Source organism: Elaeis guineensis, chromosome 11 (assembly GCF_000442705.2).
Source record: "Elaeis guineensis isolate ETL-2024a chromosome 11, EG11, whole genome shotgun sequence".
In the NCBI taxonomy this organism is placed as follows: domain Eukaryota; kingdom Viridiplantae; phylum Streptophyta; class Magnoliopsida; order Arecales; family Arecaceae; genus Elaeis; species Elaeis guineensis.
The window spans coordinates 6,131,480-6,151,687 of NC_026003.2; the positions used below are offsets into that span (position 1 = coordinate 6,131,480).

Genomic DNA, 20,208 nt, shown 5'->3' on the forward strand with positions numbered 1-20,208 from the left:
CAAAGCGCTAGCCATCATCTAAGTTTCTACTTGATTGAGATTATTGAAGATGAAAAATCAGGGGAAAACATAAGAAAAATGAACGGAACAAAGGAAAGAGGAAAAAAATCGAAAGATAAAACCTTTTTTTTTTTTTCTTTCTTTGCGTTTCCTTTCCATTTCATTTTCTGTTTTTAGAGATCTATGAAAGCGAGCACATGAGGGAGATCGGAGGGGTTCTTAGTGGATCTAATCATGAGCTGAGTTTGAGCTCAGAAAATATCAAATTTTACGTAAATCCGATCGAGGTTCGATTAAAAATAAATAAGTTTAGATTCGAAGTTGATTCATGATCAGCTTTTTTTCTTAGGTTTTGATCAGAATTTCCTCTCGGGCATATTGGATTTTGTGCGAGCTGTGAAGGATTTTCTTGGCTACAAAATTTTCAATTAATGAGTTCTATTCACATGATGATATTAATATGAATAGGGTTAATCAGGCGGCCATGGGTACCCAGGTATATCAATTTTAAATGGGACGGATTCGGGATTCTTCGTTTTTCGTAAGGTTTGAGACGGATTCGGGTGGTAAGATTTTAAACGGATTCGGATACGGGTAAGGCAAATTTTGCAGGTACCATACCCGTTACCATCCTACCTGTTGGAGGGACTAAGCCCTAGCGTTCTTCACTCTCACGGCGGTGTAGCGGCACGGCAGCGGCGGCGGTGCCAACGAGCGTCGGCAAAAAGGACGGAATGCTTGGCGGTGAGTCATTCTTTCTCTCTCTCTTCCACACACGCCCCTCTATCCTCACCCCTCTCCAAAATTTGCTCTTTGTTGGAGTATTAATCAGTATGCAATGTGTAGGTAATATGTGTTGAATACCGTATTCCCAAATATTTTTCGTCAGGTTTTCAGTACGTAGAATAAACACTTCGCTTTCTTCGCAAGTAAATCGAAGCACCCATGCTGACAGGAGTTGAATGACAGCTCCTTCCTCCGAATTAACCAGTGCATTATTTCATTCTCCATTGTTATAATAAGTTGTTATGACTTGTGGAGCATTTCATCAAACGATGATCTGCTGTTTTTTTAATAACTCATTATTGGAAGCCGTCGTTGCTTCTCAGACATTTTAGCAAATAGTTGGTCTGCCACTGTTTTGCATTCACCACGACCCAAGACCTGAGTTTGTGTGGAATGGACTATGACAATCTTGAGAACAATAATAGAGATACGGCAAGTGGTCGATGTCAAAGATGCATCAAGAGGAGAATTTGGACCAAATCATTGTATGCCCTGTATGAAGAAGAAGAACTCTTCGTGGCAGGATAGGAGCGGGGGAAGGTATGGGATGGGTTCACCAAACATAAGATTGGACCTTGCTTTCCAAATTCTTCCGCTTAGTTCTTTTTCTGTCAATTGTATAGGTGACAACATAGAGTAATCACCATTGGTCGTCTAGAGGATGAAGTAGAGACAGACCTACTCAATGTCCATGATAACTTCAACAAGTCTGCAGGATACATACATACATGTAGGTATGCATGCATGTATACATGTATATGTATGTATAGGGAGAGGGCTAGACTCGATTACATTCGAGTGGATCTCCATTCAAATCCAATCTGGTCTAGATCGGACAATGGTGGTCTAACATTGGTGATCTGAATCGTTGGATGTGATGTAGTACATTTAAATTGCTTATGCACCAAATATCATATGATATGGATACCTTTAGCCTTTGTATCAAGTGGTTAAAATATTGGACAGTTGAAATAACATGAGACAATAATGTTTTCTTGACCACTTCATGCATAGGTTAGAGGTCTTCAGATCGTACGATTTTTGCTCACCCAACCATGATATGATCGGATCTGAATGGAGATCCACTCGACTATAGCCAAGTCCAGCTCTCTTTTGTGTGTGTGTGTAAATATTGAAGTAGTAACTATAGCAGGATTACTATTCTTTTGTTATGTTTACCACAATGGTCTTGTCGTATCCTTCTATATTGATACTCTAAGTTAGGATTTCTCCACCAACAAGTACCACTTTTATTATTTTGTCCAATGAGAAAACTTAATTGCCACCTCCTACAAAGTTCTTGATCACTTTGCATTTGCCTTTGTTCAGAAGCTTTTGGAGAGAGATGTGCTTTAGCTAAACGTACATAATCTCCTTCAATTTACTAGTCTAGTTGTGTTATAGTTACAACTCATTGAGATCATGTTTCAATGAGGCAACCAAGGACCAGTTAATGGAACGATTTTTTGAGAATTGAAGGCATATTTCAAATGTTGATCAATAAATTTAATGAATCAAGGTTAATTGGGAGTTGATGTGTGCAGTGAGTCATATAAAACCTTGAATTGTATTTTTAATGGAATTCCTTCACCATCACACCAACATTATGGAAAATCTTCATTGATTGCATATCTGAAAGGACATCAGGTTAGGATATATGTTTGCTATTGGTTCATCACTTTTAAAAGGTTATATTAGTGATATCTAAAAGTTTATCAGATCAGTCCATGTTGACTCATATGTATATGTGTTTGTTTGTGTGTGTGCATATATGTTTGTGTGGTGCTTGTGCATGCACATGCATATGTACATGCTTGTGTGCATGTTGCCTTTCCATGTCGTTGCTTGAAACAATGAACAGTTGCCGACATTTGCTTAGGTACTGATGTTGAATATCAAATATATGGAATATCTTAAATTAGCTAGTGGATTAACATGTCGGCAAGCAATGTCCCGATTTTCATCATGGTAGATGCCTATTTCAAAGCTGTAGTGTCCATCACAGTTATTTGAACATGAAATTGAATATCTTGGGCAGTGGGTTTTTGGGTTATCCAACCCATTCCAAACACAGTATCTGCTATCTGAATCTGAATACACACAGGCACACACACACCCGCACACACACATATAATATTATAAATTTTTATAAAAATGTATATATTATAGGAGGATGAGAGCATTTGAACTCCTCATCTTTCTGATGGTCTAACCCCTACCTTAAGCAATAAGCCATAATTTGCAGCTGTTTTTAAATTGATTGACAGATTATTTATGCCCTTAAACTCATCTATAAATTCTTGCCAAAAAAAAAAAAAAACTATTATATATAAATACCAACACAAAACCCTAGCCATCATCAAAGCTTCCTAGTCGGCCGCTCCAAGCCTCTCACAGGAATGAGACTACTGAGGATAGAAAAAATAAAGGAAAAACCAGAGGAAAACATAGGAAAAATCAATGAAAACAAAGGAAAGATGGAAAAAATTAAAAGGTACGACTTTTTTTCCACATAGATTGATCATTTTTTTTTTTTGCTTCTTTTTCTTTTCATGTCATTCTCTTTTTGGGAGATACGTAGGGAAGGAGAGCACCTGAGGGAGATCGGAGGGGTTTCTTCGGTTCCAGTTGGGTTTTTCTTTTTTTTTTTTTTGGAGCATATGGGGTTTTGTGTGAGTTGCAGTGGTGTAAGTTGGTCCCTTGAGGTGTTGAGAGATTAATCATGGTAGAAGCATGATATTTTGTAGGGTTTGAGGATTTTTGATCGAAAGGATTCTTCATTGGCTACAAAATTTTCAATTTATGGAGTTCTGTTCTCATGATAATATGAATATGATACCAAATCCATGTTGTGAAACTTGCACTAGGCTAAGTTCCACCTTTCTGAACTATCATGTGGATGCATGAACAAGGCCTTTCTCACGCTATTCAACTCCAAGGGCCAAATGTGTGTCATGGTAGCTTGCTCTGGCCACCATAGAATGAGAGAGACAAAGACTCAAGGCTCATGGTTTAACATGTCCTTTTCCTTTTTGAACATTAGCTTTGTTGCGATAGGAGGTGGTCTAATTGTTTTGAAAGGATGGATAGGAATCATGCTCGGAATTAGAGAAACCAATTTTGATTGATATGGTCAATAATCTATGATTGGGCCAATAGAAATCTTTCTTTGTCATTTTTTTCTCTGGATATTTGATATTCATCTGCTGTTAGGTTAAAAGGAATTTATCATGTCCATATCATCATTTTTCTAGGTATTGAAGCATTGCTTTTTTGGATTTATTGTCTTTTGATAATCCATAGTAAATTGCTAGTTCTAGATTTTAATTTTATATGATGTTTGAATTAATTAGGCAGGTTTGGGTTGATTGGGTGAGTTCTGGTACCCAAATAACCTGACTTGAATAAAGGTTAATCAGGCGGGTTTGGGTACTTATGCGTGTCATACACACCAAAATTAACCCTACTCACTACTATGTAGATAGGGTGAGTCGGAATCGTATCCGCAGGGATCTTAGTTGATTGTTTCGAAAATGCAAAAAAAAAAAATAGATGTAAGAAATTAAGAAAGAAGTATGAAAATTATAATAAAATTACTTTTCATTAATTAAATAAAGAAGCGTACATAAAGAAAAAAATAAAATTGCGATACAAGACAAATAAATCAAGTTGATTTTCTTGCTGCGTTCGATGGTGGATGTGTCTTCTTGAATCCTTCGTCTTTCTCCATGCAGACAGTGACAGGATGGCTGAAAGGCTTGATTTTTCAAGGAAGAAAGGTTGATGGAAGCGAGTATGTAGAAGAAAAATGGTAGCGGATGTAGAAAAGAGATCTGTGGAGGAATATGGTGTCGTGCTAGGGTTAGTACTTCCCTAGACTTATGGAGAAGAAGAAGAGGGAAAGAGAAAAGAAAAGCTTGAAAGAACTTAGAGTTGGTTTCATTGAAGAAGATGGAGGCCTTGGGGTTCTATTTATAGAGTGGGGAGGCTAGGATTTCATGAAAAAGAAGTGGAAGCGTGAATAAGGATCTTTGGATCTTCATATTGATTCTTCTCCGTTGATCTTTAAGTCGTATTCATACTGGAATAGAGCTGGTTGTCTAGTTCACTCAAGTCTGATCCAATTTGAGTCTAATTTGAGTCATATGAACCCAAACTCTCAATTACCTGCAAAATAGACTGAGAGCATCAAATTTTAATAAAATAACATCAATTATTACAATATGTAGTGTTTCTAGCGACTTAAATTAAGTATTCATCATACCCTCCAACTTGAACTTTTACTCGTCCTCGAGTAAAATAGATACATTAGCATTGTGTACCAAATTATCCTTGAATCGAAAGTTATTTTAGACATTCCTAACTGTAGTGGATATCCGGCTAGACCATTAATGAGGTACTTCATTGGATTATCAATTTGACCCAATTAATGTTGAGTATTAGCCATAAAAATTTCTAAAGATCTTCTTTCACCAACTTTCCACTCTATTTTTAAGTCCTCTAACTTGATGTGAGCAGGGTTTATTGTCTTTTTACAATTTAGTATCCTTATTCTTTCTTTTTTTTTTTTTATAAAATATTTACATGTACAGTCAGTGCAATGTCCTAACCGCTTAAGCTTTCTAATTGACTCTTGTAGCGAGCTTTAGGCCAATGACTCTCAAACCAGTTGGCTTTAGGGCATTAGGTGTAAAACACTTCTCATACTTACTGATTCGAATAAAAAATGCTACGAGTTAAAAACTGACTATACAAGAAGTTTCTTCATATTCTCACTTTTTGACGCGAACAACAACGCTTACTTAGGCGAAGGGGTCCGGTTACTTAGTGAGAAATGCTAAATTTTTTTTTATTTTATCTTTTTTTTGTAATAAAAAGATTTTTTTGCATACCTCGACTTTCCATCCATACCCCATAAAGCAGACTCTTCATTGAGATTGTGGGAAGAAGGTTCTAGAATCACTCCAAAATTTAGTCTGATCTAAATTTCTTATTAATTGGACATCCTTAATAATTTCTTCCTCAATATCTTTAAAATTATCTAGACCGTTAACCACTCATTGATTAGGTGCCTAGTTAACTTCAAATCAAGATAAAATTTAGATACACAAAACTAATTATTTTTACCATACTCGAGGGCTTAATTAAATTAGTTATTCTCCCCCAATTTAATTTTCATTGTCCCCAATGAAAGAAGAGAATCATAATAAAGCTAAAATAGAATGTAACAAGAAAGAACACTACTTGAGTTCGATATGTGTTATCTTGATTGAAAGTCCTTCATTGCTGGGCATGGTATGTTCTTGACTCCATTGATCGTGGTGCTCCGCCCCTACTTGGCAATTATCTTTCTCAGAAATTCCTACAAAATAAAAAGAAACTGGATAACTGAAAAATAAAATATTGGGTTGCCTCCCAACAAGCGCTAAGTTTAAGATCTTCAGTCAGATCAAGCCAAAGTTTCATTATAGACTGGATCCTGCAATTCAATTGAGTCAACTTGCAATGTTTCAATCGTTGGCCATTTACTTTGAAGGTGTTTTCTGTTTAGGATCTTTGATTTCAATTGCTCCATGAGGGATACTGAGTTACGATATATGGTCCATCCTAACGTGAAGGAGTTTTCCAGGAATAGTCGTAACCTCGAATATAAAGCCATACTTTTTGATTAGGTTCGAATATTTTTCGTGAAATGTATTTATCATGATAAGCCTTAGTTCGAGTCTTATAAATTCGTGAACTCTCGTATGCTTCATTGCGTAGCTCTTTTAATTCGTTCAATTGTAATCTCCTATTACTACTTACATTTTTCATGTTAAAATTGAATTGCTTTATAGCCCAAAATACACGGTTTCTAGCTCTACCGACAGATGGCAGGCTTTTTCAAAAACGAGCCGGTAAGGAGATATTCCTATCGGGATCTGTATGCAGTACGGTAGGCCCATAATGCATCGTCTAATCGTCCAGACCAATCTTTTCGATCAGGCCTAACCGTCTTCTCGAGAATTCGTTTGATCTCCCTATTGAGACTTTCACTTGGCCACTAGTTGGGGGTGGTATGGTGTGGCAACTTTGTGAGTGATTCCGTATTTTTTATTAAACTTTCAAAGTGCCTATTCGTGAAGTGTGCACCTCCGTCACTAATAATGGTCCTTGGCAACCGAATCGACTTAAGATGTTCTGTTGAATGAATTTGATTACCACCTTGTGATCATTCGTCCTGGTTGCCATAGCCTCAATCCATTTAGATACGTAATCTACCGCAACCAAAATATATTCGTATCCATAGGATGGAGGAAAGGGGCCATAAAATCGATTCCCAAACATCAAAAACTTTCACGACTAAAATGGGAGATATGGGCATCATATTTTTTCTAGAAATGTTCCTCATCTGCTGACAGTAAGCACTCAAGGCAAAATTTATGTGCATTCTTAAACAATGTCGGCCAGTAAAACCCACTTTGTAATACTTTGGCGGTCGTTCTCTTCTCACTGAAATATCCCCCGCATGCATGAGAGTGACAAAAGGTAAGTATACTTTGATACTCACTCTCACACAGGTCGAATCACTTGGTCAGGACAATGTTTGAACAATTCGGGTTTCTCCCAATAATAATGTTTGACCTGTGAGAAGAATCGATCTTCTCCTGTTTTGTCCAATGAAGAGGAACTTGCCCTATTGCCAAATAGTTAACGATGTGGGCAAATCATAGGATTTTGTCAGAGAAGTTGCAAAAAGTTGTTCGTCAGGAATTTCTTCTTAACTTCATCTGTACTCATCGTATGATCAACTAAGATTCTAGAAATATGATCACGACCATATTTTTGAATCCTTCTTGTCTCGGATTTTAGATCAAATTCTTGAAGCAGAAGGATCCATCTGATCAATCGTGGTTTAGTATCTTTCTTTGAGAGCAGATGTTTCAGAGCTGCGTGATCAGAATATACTAGAACCTTAGATCCTAACAGATATGAACGAAATTTATCAAGGGGAATACCACCGCTAGTAGCTCTTTTCTGTCGTGGTGTAGTTCAATTGGGCATCGGATAGAGTTTTGCTAGCGTAATAGATCACATGTGACTCCTTATTGATTCTTTGATCTAAGACGGTCCTATTGCGAAATCAGAAGCATCACACATGATTTCAAATGGGAAGGATCAATCAGGGAGTTTTATTATGGGTGCTGTTGTCAGGACTGCTCGTAATGTGTGGAAGGCTTGTAGATATTCTTCATTAAAAACAAATGGATGTCTTTGGCTAGCAGATTGCACAAGGGTCTCGATATTTTGCTTAAATCTTTAATGAAGCATCTGTAAAATCCAGCGTGACCTAGGAAGGATCGTATTTGTCGAATCGAAGTGGGGGGTGGTAGTTTTGAAATGACCTCGATTTTGGCTTTGTCTACCTCAATCCTCCTTTCAGAAATAATATGTCCCAATATGATTCCTTTCCGAACATAAAATGGCTCTTTTCTCAACTTAAAATCAGATTTGTTTCTGTGCAGCGCTTAAGGGCTTTGGAGAGGTTATGAAGACAATCCTCAAAGTGGTTCCAAACATGGAGAAATCATCCATGAAAACTTCAAGATATTTATCCACCATATCCGAAAAAATGGTCAAAATGCACCGTTGAAATGTAGCAGATGCATTGCAGAGCCCGAACGGTATACGTCGAAAAGCGAAAGTACCATAGGGGCAAGTGAAGGTGGTTTTCTTTGGTAATCCAAAAATACAGGTATGTGATTGTACCCTGAATAACCATCTAAAAAATAAGAAAAATATTGATCGTTAGCCGTTCTAGATTTGGTCGATGAAGGATAATGAAAAATGGTCCTTCCTAGTAACAGCGTTTAGTTTCCTATAGTCAATGCATACTCGCCAGCTAGATGGTGTGCGAGTGGGAAATAATTCACCTTCTTCATTCTCCACCACAGTAATACCTGATTTCTTAGGTATTACTTGGATAGGGCTAATCCATTTACTGTCGGATATGGGGTAGATGATTCCAGCATCTAACATTTTACCACCTTTTCTTCACTACTTCTCGCATGTTTGGGTTCAGTCTCCTCTGCATATCTCGATGGGGTTTGGCATCTGTCTCGAAATGAATGTGGTGCATACAGATGGAGGGGTCAATTCTTTTAAATCGGCAATAGACCAGTCGATAGCCTCTTTGTTTTCTTTCAGAACATCAACCAATTGTGCTTCCTGATCTGAGGTCAAGTCTGATGCAATGATCATTGGAGAGTGTCATTAGGTCCTAGGAATGCATACTTGAGTGCGGTGGAAGTGGCTTTAATTCTAGCATAGGCGGTGATTCTAATGACGGAGCTATGGGTGTATTGGTTAATGCAGGCAATGGTTCGTACTTGATTGTCCAAGGGGAGTAGTTTCATCATTTGATGTATCAACTAGAATGTTTACTTCTTCGCTACCTCCCTCCATATCACACTCTAAAGTACGTCAAATGGGTGTCTAGAAAATCATGTGCAAAAATCGTTGATGTTGCTTCCTCTATAATGTCCTCAAATGTATCTATCTCGAAGCAACTATCCGTTGATGGTCCCTGGATGCACTGAATACATCAGTCTCAGTTTCTTATTCCCAAATTATACATCCATGACTCCTGTCCTACAATTGATGCACGCGTTTGCCGTAGCTAGGAAGGATCTGCCTAAGATAATGAGAATTTGCTTGGATTGCCATTCAGTTCCATGTCAAGGAATAGAAAATCAACTGAAAAATAAAACTCATCTACTTGACCAAAACATCCTCGATCATCCACGTGGTGTCTTAATTGATCTATCAGCTAACTGTAGAGTGACGATGTGGGTTTCAGTTCTCCGAATCCAAAAAGTTCATATACCGAGCTAGGTAAAAGGTTCACACTGGCCCTTAGGTCCAGGAGAGCTTGTTCTATGTGAAAGTCCCCTATAATGCAAGAATTGGTAGGTGCACCTGGATCTTTAAGCTTTGGAGGGTAGCATGTTGGAAGATAGAGCTAGCTTATTCGGTTAGGCATACTTTCTTTGAAAGTTTGATCGTGATTTACGTTTCTGGGTGTACAATTTCTTCAAAAATTTTGCATAAGCTGGGACCTGTTTGATTGCATCTAGAAGGGGGAGATTAATTTGGACTTGCTTAAATAATTCCAACATCTCATTAAGTCTTCCTCCCTTCTTATCCACTGGAGTAGGGGCTTTTAGGGCACTCGAAAATGGGTTTTAGGCAAGTAAGGTGATTCTGGTGTAGTTGGTCCATTCTCTATTTTTGTGTCCTCCTTGCTCTTAGGTGATTCGGGCTTTGTCTGAGGTCTAGGGTTGGTCTCATTGTTTTACTCGTATGTTCAATGATCTTTCCACTTTTAAGAGTCATGATTGATTTGGCGTGTTCAAAAAAGTTTCTGGAGCATTGGAGCTCTCAGCCATGAATTGCCTCTCGGGTTGCTCTCAGATTGGCTAGGTAATTTTTTTCTTCCCTCTATTGAATGCGTTGCTAGTTGACCTATTTGGGACTCTAGCTTAGCAATGGATTGCGTGTGGGAGTTAAAGGTTGGGTGTTGACTTCTAATCGTTCTAGCGCTTTTAAAATTTTTTTCTCAAAAGCTGAATTATGACCAGTGGTAGATGGTTGAAGAGCATTTTGAAACTGATGGTACGGTCCATGCCTATATGTTGGGTCTGATAGTTAGTTAGTCAGTAGGCCAACCACTGGCTGTGGTCTCCAGAAAAATTTGGGTTTCTCTAGCGGGGTTATACATGTTTGAGTATGGATCATTTCCTGTCTACGAGCTTGTTGGGTTTGAGCTTGCTGGACCTCTCATGTACAAACTCAGAAAATTGAGGTGCGGTTGGCATTCACTAACAAAATAGTCGGGCTTGCACACAATGCACAAACATCTTGGACTGGGTTAGGTAGAATCAGAGAGTGTCCAGTATTCAGAAGACGGTCTAATTTTTGGGATAACTCATCTACCTTACTGTGGATATCCATAACATTTTCAATCTGATAGATTCCATCTCTTTTTTGTTGAGACATGGGTTGTTCTCGAGAGGTGGCAGACATGTGATGCAGGAGTTTTCACTAAGTGTTTCAAAGAGCTGCCAAGCCTCATCCTCACTCTTTAGCATGAATGTCCCACCACACGATGCATCGATCATTTATCGTGTTTCTCCGATAGACCATCATAGAAACACTGAACAAGTTGCCATTTGGGGACAGCGTGGTGGGGCATTTACGAATAAGGTCTCTTAACCTTTTCCATGTTCATGAAAAAGTTCACCATCCAATTGGAAAAAACTAGTGATGGCTTTTTTAATTTGATTTGTTTTTCTATTGAAAAGTATTTTTAAGGAATTCTCTCTGAAGATGGTCCCAAGTTGAAATGATTATGGAATCTAGGAGTTTAATCAATGCTTGGCTTTTCCTTAAGTGAAAAAGGAACAGTTTTAACCTGAGGGCATCATCGGAGAAGTTTTGATTTTTACTGTGGAGCATATCTAAAAAATTCGTCCAAGTGTTTATACGGATCCTCATTCGTCAGTCCATAGAATGATGGTAGCATTTGAATAATACTAGACTTGATTTCGTATTGTGCGCCTCCACAGGAGGAGGCTGGATACATGGCGAGTAGGTGTAAGATGAGGGAGTAAAATACTCCCTCAATTATCGTGGTGGATCAGTCTCTTGTTTTGGATTCATAGTTTTGATTTGGTTTATTCGAATCGTTCTTTCTAGCTCTAGGTCTAATGGGTGTAAATCAGGTTGTAATGATCGACGTCTTAGCATGCACCCAAAAGATCTCATCGAGTTTTAATTTAACAATTTTTTTTTCTTTTTTGAAAGAAAGAGGAGAAAAGGAGGAAAAAGAGTTCTAAAGAAGAGAACCTAAGGAGTTCTAATGCTAAGAAGATAGAGAAGAATTAATTAGATATGATGTTTTTAGTTAACAATCAAGTGGTTCAATCAATCCTATCTATGGTTATCCTAGATCTAGACAGCTCCTAACTGTCAAGGTCACCTTCAAGCACTCCAAGTAGCAGACTAGCCGCTCAACTGACCAGATAAGTGTAAGGTTGGTGGGGGTCTCCCCGTTGCTTTTCTTAGACACCAACTGCGTTAGCCAGGTAAGCGAACGAAATAATTAATGAACCACCTTTCCTTCGAGACGTAATCCCTGAACTACTTTCCTAGACACCAGTTAAACTGACTAAACTGAATCCGATTCAACTTTTAGGGTTCCTTGTCCTACTGAGCTCGAGGATCCTTAAGGGTCAACGTCTAATCGATTTTAAATTAGAGGTTTAGGTCAATGAATTGCAAAATGGTGGTTTGTGGGCCAAGAAAGGGTGATGAAATCCCACCTTATGTTAATTAGGGTTTTGCCCTTAAGATTTTTTATGAAAATATGCAATGCAAAAAGAAAAAGTTCCAAACATGTTAAGTAGCTTTTAAGATTTAATTGGTTTATTTATATTAGTCAAGTGTTATATGGTGTCTTTGTATTCTTTTTATATTATATTATCTTTAAGCAAGAAGAATAAGAAGTAAGTTTTAAATTAGGTTAATTAGGTATGAGAAGATCTAGTAAATTTAATTAAATAGAAAGTAAATAATGCTAAGATTAAAAGACAAGTAGATAGCCTACAAATAAAGCAACAAATCAAATCTACTTTTAGGACAATAAATTATTCTAAGCTATGGAAAGCAGTAAATCACTTGGAATAATGGGAATAATAAATAAGGTAACTACTCACTATGCAAATAAAGTAATCTCACAGTTAAGAATAAAAGGTAACTACGTAATCTAAATAAAAGGCAAAGAATCTAATCTACTTAGGAAGTAGAAATCACTAATTATATAAAGCAGTAAATTATTCTAACCTAAAGAAAGCAGTAGATCACAGGCTATAGAAAGTAGAAAATTTTTCTATGCATGCAAATAAAGAAATTAGATATAAAATAGTAAATCTACCATATACGAAAAGCAATATGAGGCAGAAATTTTTTAAAAAAAATAAATAGAAGTAATTAAGTAATTAAAATAAATTAACTAACAATAAAAGGCAAACTATTAATCAGCAAAGTAAAGTATGGAAAGCAAGAGTACAAGAGAAGGAAATAATCAACTAGAAATATAAAGCAGTAAAGCATATAACGCAGTCAAGCAATCTAAAGTAAGAAATAAAAATCAAAAACAGTAAAATATTTTTTTATTATTTTTTTCAATTTTTTTTTGATTTTTTTTAAAACAATCCGTCAAGATCCTGGCAATGGCGCCAAAATTTGATGCGTGTCATAGCACACCAAAATTAACCCTACTCACTACTATGTAGATAGGTGAGTCGAGATCGTATCCGCAGGGATCTTAGTTGATTGTTTCGAAAATGAAAAAAAAGAATAATAGATCGTAAGAAACTAAGAAAGAAGTATGAAAATTATAATAAAATTATTTTCATTAATCAAATAAAGAAGCGTACATAAAGAAAAGAAATAAAATTGCGATACAAGATAACTAAACCAAGTTGATCTTTTGCTGCGTCCGATGGTGGATGTGTAATCCTTCATTTTTCTCCATGCAGACAGCGGCAGGATAGTGGAAGGCTTGGTCTAGGAACTCTAAGAAAAAAGATAGATGGAAGCGATATGTAGAAGAGAAAGGGTAGCGGCACTAGGATTAGGACCTCTTCTAGATTTGATGGGATGTGGAAAAGGATCTGTGGAGGAATATGGTGTCGTGCTAGGGTTAGTACCTCCCCTAGACTTATGAAGAAGAAGAGGAGAGAGAAAGAGAAGCTTGAAGAGAACTTAGGGTTGACTTCATTGAAGAAGATAGAGGCTTTGGGTTCTATTTATAGAGTGGGGAGGTTAGGATTTCATGAAAAGAGAGGTGGGAGGTGAATAAGGACCTTGAATCTTCATATTGATTCTCCTCCATTGATCTTTAAGTCGTGTTCACACTGGAATAGAGCTGGTTGCCTGGTTCACTCAAGTCTGATCCAATTTGAGTCTAATTTGAGTCATATGAACCAAACTCCAATTACTGCAAAATAGATTCGAGAGCATCAAATTTAATAAAATAACATCAATTATTACAATATCTAGTGTCTCTAGCGACTTAATTAAGTATTCATCAGGTACCTGCCGGGTTTCCATTTTTTTAATGGGATAGGTTTGGATTTTTGGATAATTTTGTAATTGGGTTTGGGATGCATTTGGGTGGTAAGATTTTAAATGGGTTTGGATAAGGGTAGGGAAAATTTTGTGGGTACCCTACCAATTGCCATCCCTAACCTGGTTAATTTGGTAGGGGATTGGGTCTAATGTGAGTGGCTTGGCTGGATAAAGGGAAATAGGTTATGTGATGGGTGGATATATAATGAAGTTTCAGCTTGAAAAATAGAATGATATCTTTTGCTAAACTGCAGATTATATTTCAATCGATGAGCGAAGATGAATATTTACCACAAGGAATTTGGTTATCCTATTTTGTGACTCTTTGTTTCAACACTTTCAAGATGGTTACTGCAACCTCAGTTTGGGGCTAACTTAGATTGCTGCTTGTTGTTAGGGCATGATGTTTATTTGAGAGACAAGAGGTCAATCTTTTCCTCCTTGAAGTTGATGATCACAATATTAAGACGAGTTTAGGAAAGAGAGATGAGGATGAAGCAACACTGTCCCCATATGCATACATGGTCTCTTGACCACTTCACATAGGATCTAGGCTGTCTTTGTATGTAGATTGCTTGCATGGTGGCTGCCTAAGTGACTCATGTAAGGCGAAGCCTGAATATGTTGCAACCTACCTCTTTTATATTTTTTCTTTTTCCTTTCTTTCCATAATTTTTATTGAGCTATTTCAAATTTTGATTCTTTTAGCTATTATTATAAATTTATCTATCTTTGTTGAATAAGAATTGCACAGGACCCACTTTAAGTGGCTAGACACCATTGAAGCACTATGTAGTACCTTGACTACCTGCATAGCGAGTTTGCTTTGCAACCTTACGAAACAAAGAAAAGTTGAGGATGATAGCCTCATCATATGGCACTTGGGCTAAGGCGATCCATTGGTTTTTCAAAGTTTCGATTTGAGGTTGAGTTCATTAATTTAACAGATTAAACATGAAAATCTGTTGCATAGATTGAATGATTTATCTAGGCCAGTAATTCATTTTAGTCTGTTGACTAAAAATAAAGTTTAGGACTAAACTTCAGTAGAAACAATTTGTTCGAAGTTCTCTTTTCGTTTTCATGCCACAATCTTCACTATTATGCCTGTCATCCCATTTCGTCTTTTTTCACTTGGTCTAGGCAATTTCAATATCAAACCCAATATACCAAACTGATCGTGCCTAGCCAACATGCCAATCAACTTTGTTGTCATTGTAATTTTTGTTTCTGCATCATTCTTAAGGTTGTTGCTGTTATTGTTGTCAACCCTCTCTTCCACTAGATAACCTCAACGACCATCCAGTTATCTTTCATTACCAACTTTTAGATGAGACTTTTTAACTATCCAATTTAGTGTGTTGCTATGGAGATAACATTGGAAATGTGGTTTTCATTTGATGTCATGTGGTCAAATCAAGAACATTATTTGCTCATATGCGAATTCACTCACTAAATTTAAGATATTTTGTACATTTCATGTTTAAGGTGAGTGCTTAACCAGATGATGGAAAATATTTGTTGCTTCAAATGACAACATGAAGAACTCCACTAGCGAGGGTTTCACATTCAGAATTTCAAGTGATGATAGGGTTTGCATGCAGTTACGTGTAACTTTATTGCACCATTATAGTCACTGCTCTATTCCCATCTGACATGGCATTGCTGTAGCACCTAATGGAAGATGCAAAAATGTCAATGACACCAATCTCTCATGACTTGCACTAGTTCGCTGCCGCCATGTTATATGAAGAACTTGATAGTGAATATAGTGGTGCAACATAGCATTAGTCCTATAATATATATATTCGATCTTGGTTTACAAGTGAATCCATCTCCGGTTCCCTGTTAGAGAATAGCTTTTGTGTTACTTTTTATTTCCTCTCATGGCGGGCAGCAATGATATGTTGCCTTGGGGAGCATTGGCATGATAAGTAGGAATGGTTAGCAATGAGTCTTTTTGCTCTCCACACCTCCACTTGTACCTTCGCTCTAATCTCCTCACCCCTACGCTTCCTCTCATGGCCATTAACTCCCTTCTTACTATCTCTCTCCACTTCGACCTCCACCAGTCACCAAATCCTCTACCCTTAACCTCTTTGGCGAAATACTTAGAATTCTCATTTTTGAGGTATTCAATGAGCACTATATCGATAATATATATCAGAATCTAGGGATGCGTTATTACAAGAACTAAGAAAAATGGGAATAGTAAAAATTATGCCCATGGCATAGTTATATTACAAGTACAACTTATTCTAATTTTTTTGTTTGGTTTATTTTTTTAGAGTCACTCGTAAAAAGTAAAAAGTAGGCAAAGCAATGCCTATGTGCCAAGGGATAGCTTATGACAACTCCACCTTGGAATAGTTGTACTTGTTAGAAGCAGCAGCATAATTATTCCTGGTTTTGCCTGTTCTGGAAGGCTGTTTTCCAGGCATAACGATTCAAGCCTTTGTCCTACTTTATGCCCACTGGATGTGCCTAAAATCCTTTCCCTTGTTAACAGTTTGATAACCGATATGTAGATAGAATAACCTAATATTCAAATGAATTGATGATGGTTCCTTCCTCCAAATAAGCCAAATATTTATATTGTATCAATGTTAAGTACTACAATCTGTTCTGAGTTCCCATGGTTATCATGTTGTTATGTCTGGCAAAGCATTTCATCAAACAGCTGGTGTGCCATTGTTATCTAAAGTGCTTTCGACTTGTAAGACATTTTGGTTGCCTGCATCTAGGTCTTCGATGTGTTGCATCCCATTCGCAGGTGGAAAGATGCAGGTGTTTGATTGCCTATATATCGACTAGATTTAGGAAACTGAGTTGCCCCCTCAGGCTCTTTCCCTGCATCCTGAGATGCAGCCACAAACTGCTGCATCTCAAGTTGCATGCTATAGTTGCAGAGTTAAAGGTTTACATCACCTCCCTTTCTCTCCAATAATCATATGATGATAATACTACTGTGATTATATATAAATATAATTAATAGTTGAGTATGAATATATAAAAAATAACAATTATTATTTTATAGTTATTGTCAGGTAATAATTATATGGATTGATATTATATTATATTATGAATTATATACTATAATATAATATGTTATAGTATTGTGTATATATTGTGTTATTAAATTATGTTGTATTTTATCATTATGTCATATCACATTATTATGTTACATGTTATGATATGAAATTATGTTATATCATAATTAATATGATATATAACTATAATATGATATATGACTATACTATATATAATAGTATAATAATTATATAAATATAGTATGATATAATAGTATTATTGGAGGTAACCATACCATGTCTATAGTTGTCCAAGGTTACCGACCATGCACTCCTAAAAGACTGGTTGCCCCAACTGTGCAATTGATGGGTCACCAATGTTTGCTATCTCAGTATTGGGCCCTATACTGATACTATTCTATTATAGTATCTATATATGATACGGTATGGGATAGCGAGATATCAAGTGTTGCTATAATACAAGACTGCATATCGGTACAATATAGTATGCTTGGTATGGTATGGTACTAACTGGTATGGTGAATCTTGTCGGTCATTGTTAGCAACTCGGCTTGATACTACACTTGCTTTTGTATAGGTATATGTCATATATTACAATAGGGAAATTTGACTTATGCTCATAGCATTCTGATACATAGAAGTACTAGTAGGTCATTATCTTCATTGAGAATACTTTATCATGTGAGAAGCCTGTCTGACAAAGACCTTGTGTGTCATTAAGTTAGCATCATATGAAGCTTTATAGGACTCTTACCTCAAGGATTCAGGTCCTGGGGGACGTCCTGCGAGACATCGAGATGGGCACTATCCCATATGTTGAGATAAAACCGTCCTACCATCATCTTCGCATTCCGATTGGGATGTTTTAGGACATCTCTTGTTCTAAGTGTCGGGATGGGGTGGAATGGCGCACATTCTGTTCTATGAAAAAATTGGGACAGCCTTCCTACGGGATTTAAAATCTTGTTACCTCGACTTTTGAACCGTGACATTATCCTAACTTCTGTTATGGCTGCGATACCCATCTTATGATTCCCTTTTACCATTCTAGCTATGAACCCAAGGAATCATTAATGACACTTTTGAGGAAGCCTCAAGTTGAAATCCTCCGGTTAACAATGTAATTCTATATATTGCACCTCTGAATCTTGTCATGTGGGATCTACAGTGAACAATTCCATGTTCTTTATGCTCCACCAAAAGATATATTATGACCCCATCCTAGCAGTTAGAAATTCCATGTTGGTCTTCCAGGTTAGCTGCAGGGTGAATCCTGTGAGAGCCTATATCCGCCCATTAGGTTAGCAATATCTTCATGCCACTGTAAAATAAGGCTACTAAGCTCCAATGTCTCCTAGACAAGGTATGACTTTTTTGCATCTAAATACTATGTGGAGTGTTTTATTTTATTTTTTTGGCTAATGACCACTGTGACACAGCCCATCCATTTGTAACTTGGTCTTGTGGGAAGAAGCATAGATTCACATATTTTATTCCTCAAGACATGGCTAACAACAAATCATATATGCATATTACTGAGTAAACTGAGCACTGCTTTTCATGCAGGTTATCTAGTCTCTGATGGGAAATGCCTTCCGTGCTCAGGGATGTCAGGAAGAATGAGTTTTCCATCATATTTTCATAACGGGGATCCCATACTCTATCGGGGCACTAATGTCCTATTGAAGACCTTCCCTGTTTATGGTCCAAGAAGGGTGTCCTTTGTCTGTAATTCTAATAACCAAAGGAGGAGCCCAGATTTTTCAAGACGACGGAAGGGGTCTTCCGGGGGCAAGATCAAGCAATTCCAAGATCAAGAAAACTCTGAGAACATTGAAGAAGCAAATCTTTCGTCTTCTGAAAATGGGCCACTGCTTTCTCTGGTCAGCAATCCCAGGTATCAGGCTACTGCCACTCCAGGACGAAGGGAGAAGGAGATTGTTGAGCTGTTCAGAAAAGTCCAAGTCCAGCTACGCGAGCGGGCAGCTATCAAGGAAGAGAAGAAGATTGAAGCTGCCCAACAAGGGCAGGCAGAGAGGGGAACCGTCGATTCCCTTCTAAAGTTATTAAGGAAGCATTCAGTTGACCAGAAGAAGAAGAGTGGTGGAGAAGAAGATTTTAATCTTGACCAGCCGGAGAGAAGCAATCAATTTGAGGATGAGCAAAATTCAAATATTTTTGGCCCTAATAATATCACGTCAGAGGACGTTCGTGAACCAGACCCAGTTCCCTTTACTAGGCCGGCATCAAATTTCAGACGCAAATCTCCTGTCCCTAGAGTAAAGTTCCAATCTGTGTTGTCAGCTGAGGAGGATGTCAGCTTCACTTCATCTTTGAAATCTCAAGAAAAAGAGAGGAAGACAGGAAACAATGAGCCACAGCTGGCTCCTGATCCAGAGTCCATATCATTGGACGGACCTGATGAAGTATATTTTGTTGATCAATCTGCACTGATGGAACTTCTGAAGAGACCAGCAAATCATCTGCGATAGAGGAGAATCCTGACTTGGGCTCCTTGAAACTGCCAGAGTTGAAGGGCCTTGCAAAGTCTCGAGGCATCAAGGGGTATTCAAAGATGAAGAAAGGCGAACTCCTGGAAGTTTTAGGTAGTTGATGGTGCTTGATCATATCGACAGAGTAGTCATATTAATCTTAGTTGCAGCTCTTCATATGTTTTGTTTCAGGCATCTGCATCACTGTTTATTCCCTCAGCCAGTATCTGGTTTCTCTCCACTCTCTCTTTTTTTTTTTTTTTTTTTTTTTGGCACTGCCTACACTTTAATTTTAAAATTGATGAGGTGCTTCGTTTTGTGTACTAATGCAGTAATTCGACATATTGTTCTGGTTATGTTGGGGAAATTACTTATAACCTGTCCTCTGTTTTTTGTAATTAGAGTCCTTGTTTTGTTGCTGTTGACTCCTAGTTTCTCTGTTTCTGTTCCAGAGGTTAGGTTCAAGTATGTGCTCTAGCTCTGTTGGAAAAATTCTCATTCTTCTCCCAAGACCATCCCATGCTTGATTCCTGCTCATTAGCCATGTCAAGCCCTCAAATTGGAGGGCTGTATATTTCTTTTACTGGCTTATGTGGATTGTTAGTTTGCACATGAACCGCTGATTAATAGTAAACTACATACTATCATGAGACTAAATTCACAAATATATCTCTAGAAATAAACACTAGATTCATGAGACTGATCCT

General features: G+C 37.4%; 1 protein-coding gene across 2 annotated transcripts; it reads left to right on the forward strand.

Moving 5' to 3' along the window:
- The first annotated feature begins 598 nt into the window (after positions 1 to 598).
- LOC105053515 (SAP-like protein BP-73) lies at positions 599 to 19,878 on the forward strand. 2 transcript variants are annotated; one of them, XM_010934709.4, is made up of 2 exons: positions 599 to 744; positions 18,576 to 19,878. In XM_010934709.4, the coding sequence occupies exons 1-2, from the start codon at positions 735 to 737 to the stop codon at positions 19,499 to 19,501; spliced, it is 936 nt and encodes a 311-aa protein (XP_010933011.2). In that variant the 5' UTR covers positions 599 to 734; the 3' UTR covers positions 19,502 to 19,878. The 2 variants fall into 2 exon arrangements, with proteins under 2 accessions (XP_010933011.2, XP_010933013.2); XM_010934711.4 differs by having other exon boundaries at positions 612 to 744; positions 18,615 to 19,878.
- Positions 19,879 to 20,208: the final 330 nt, after the last annotated feature.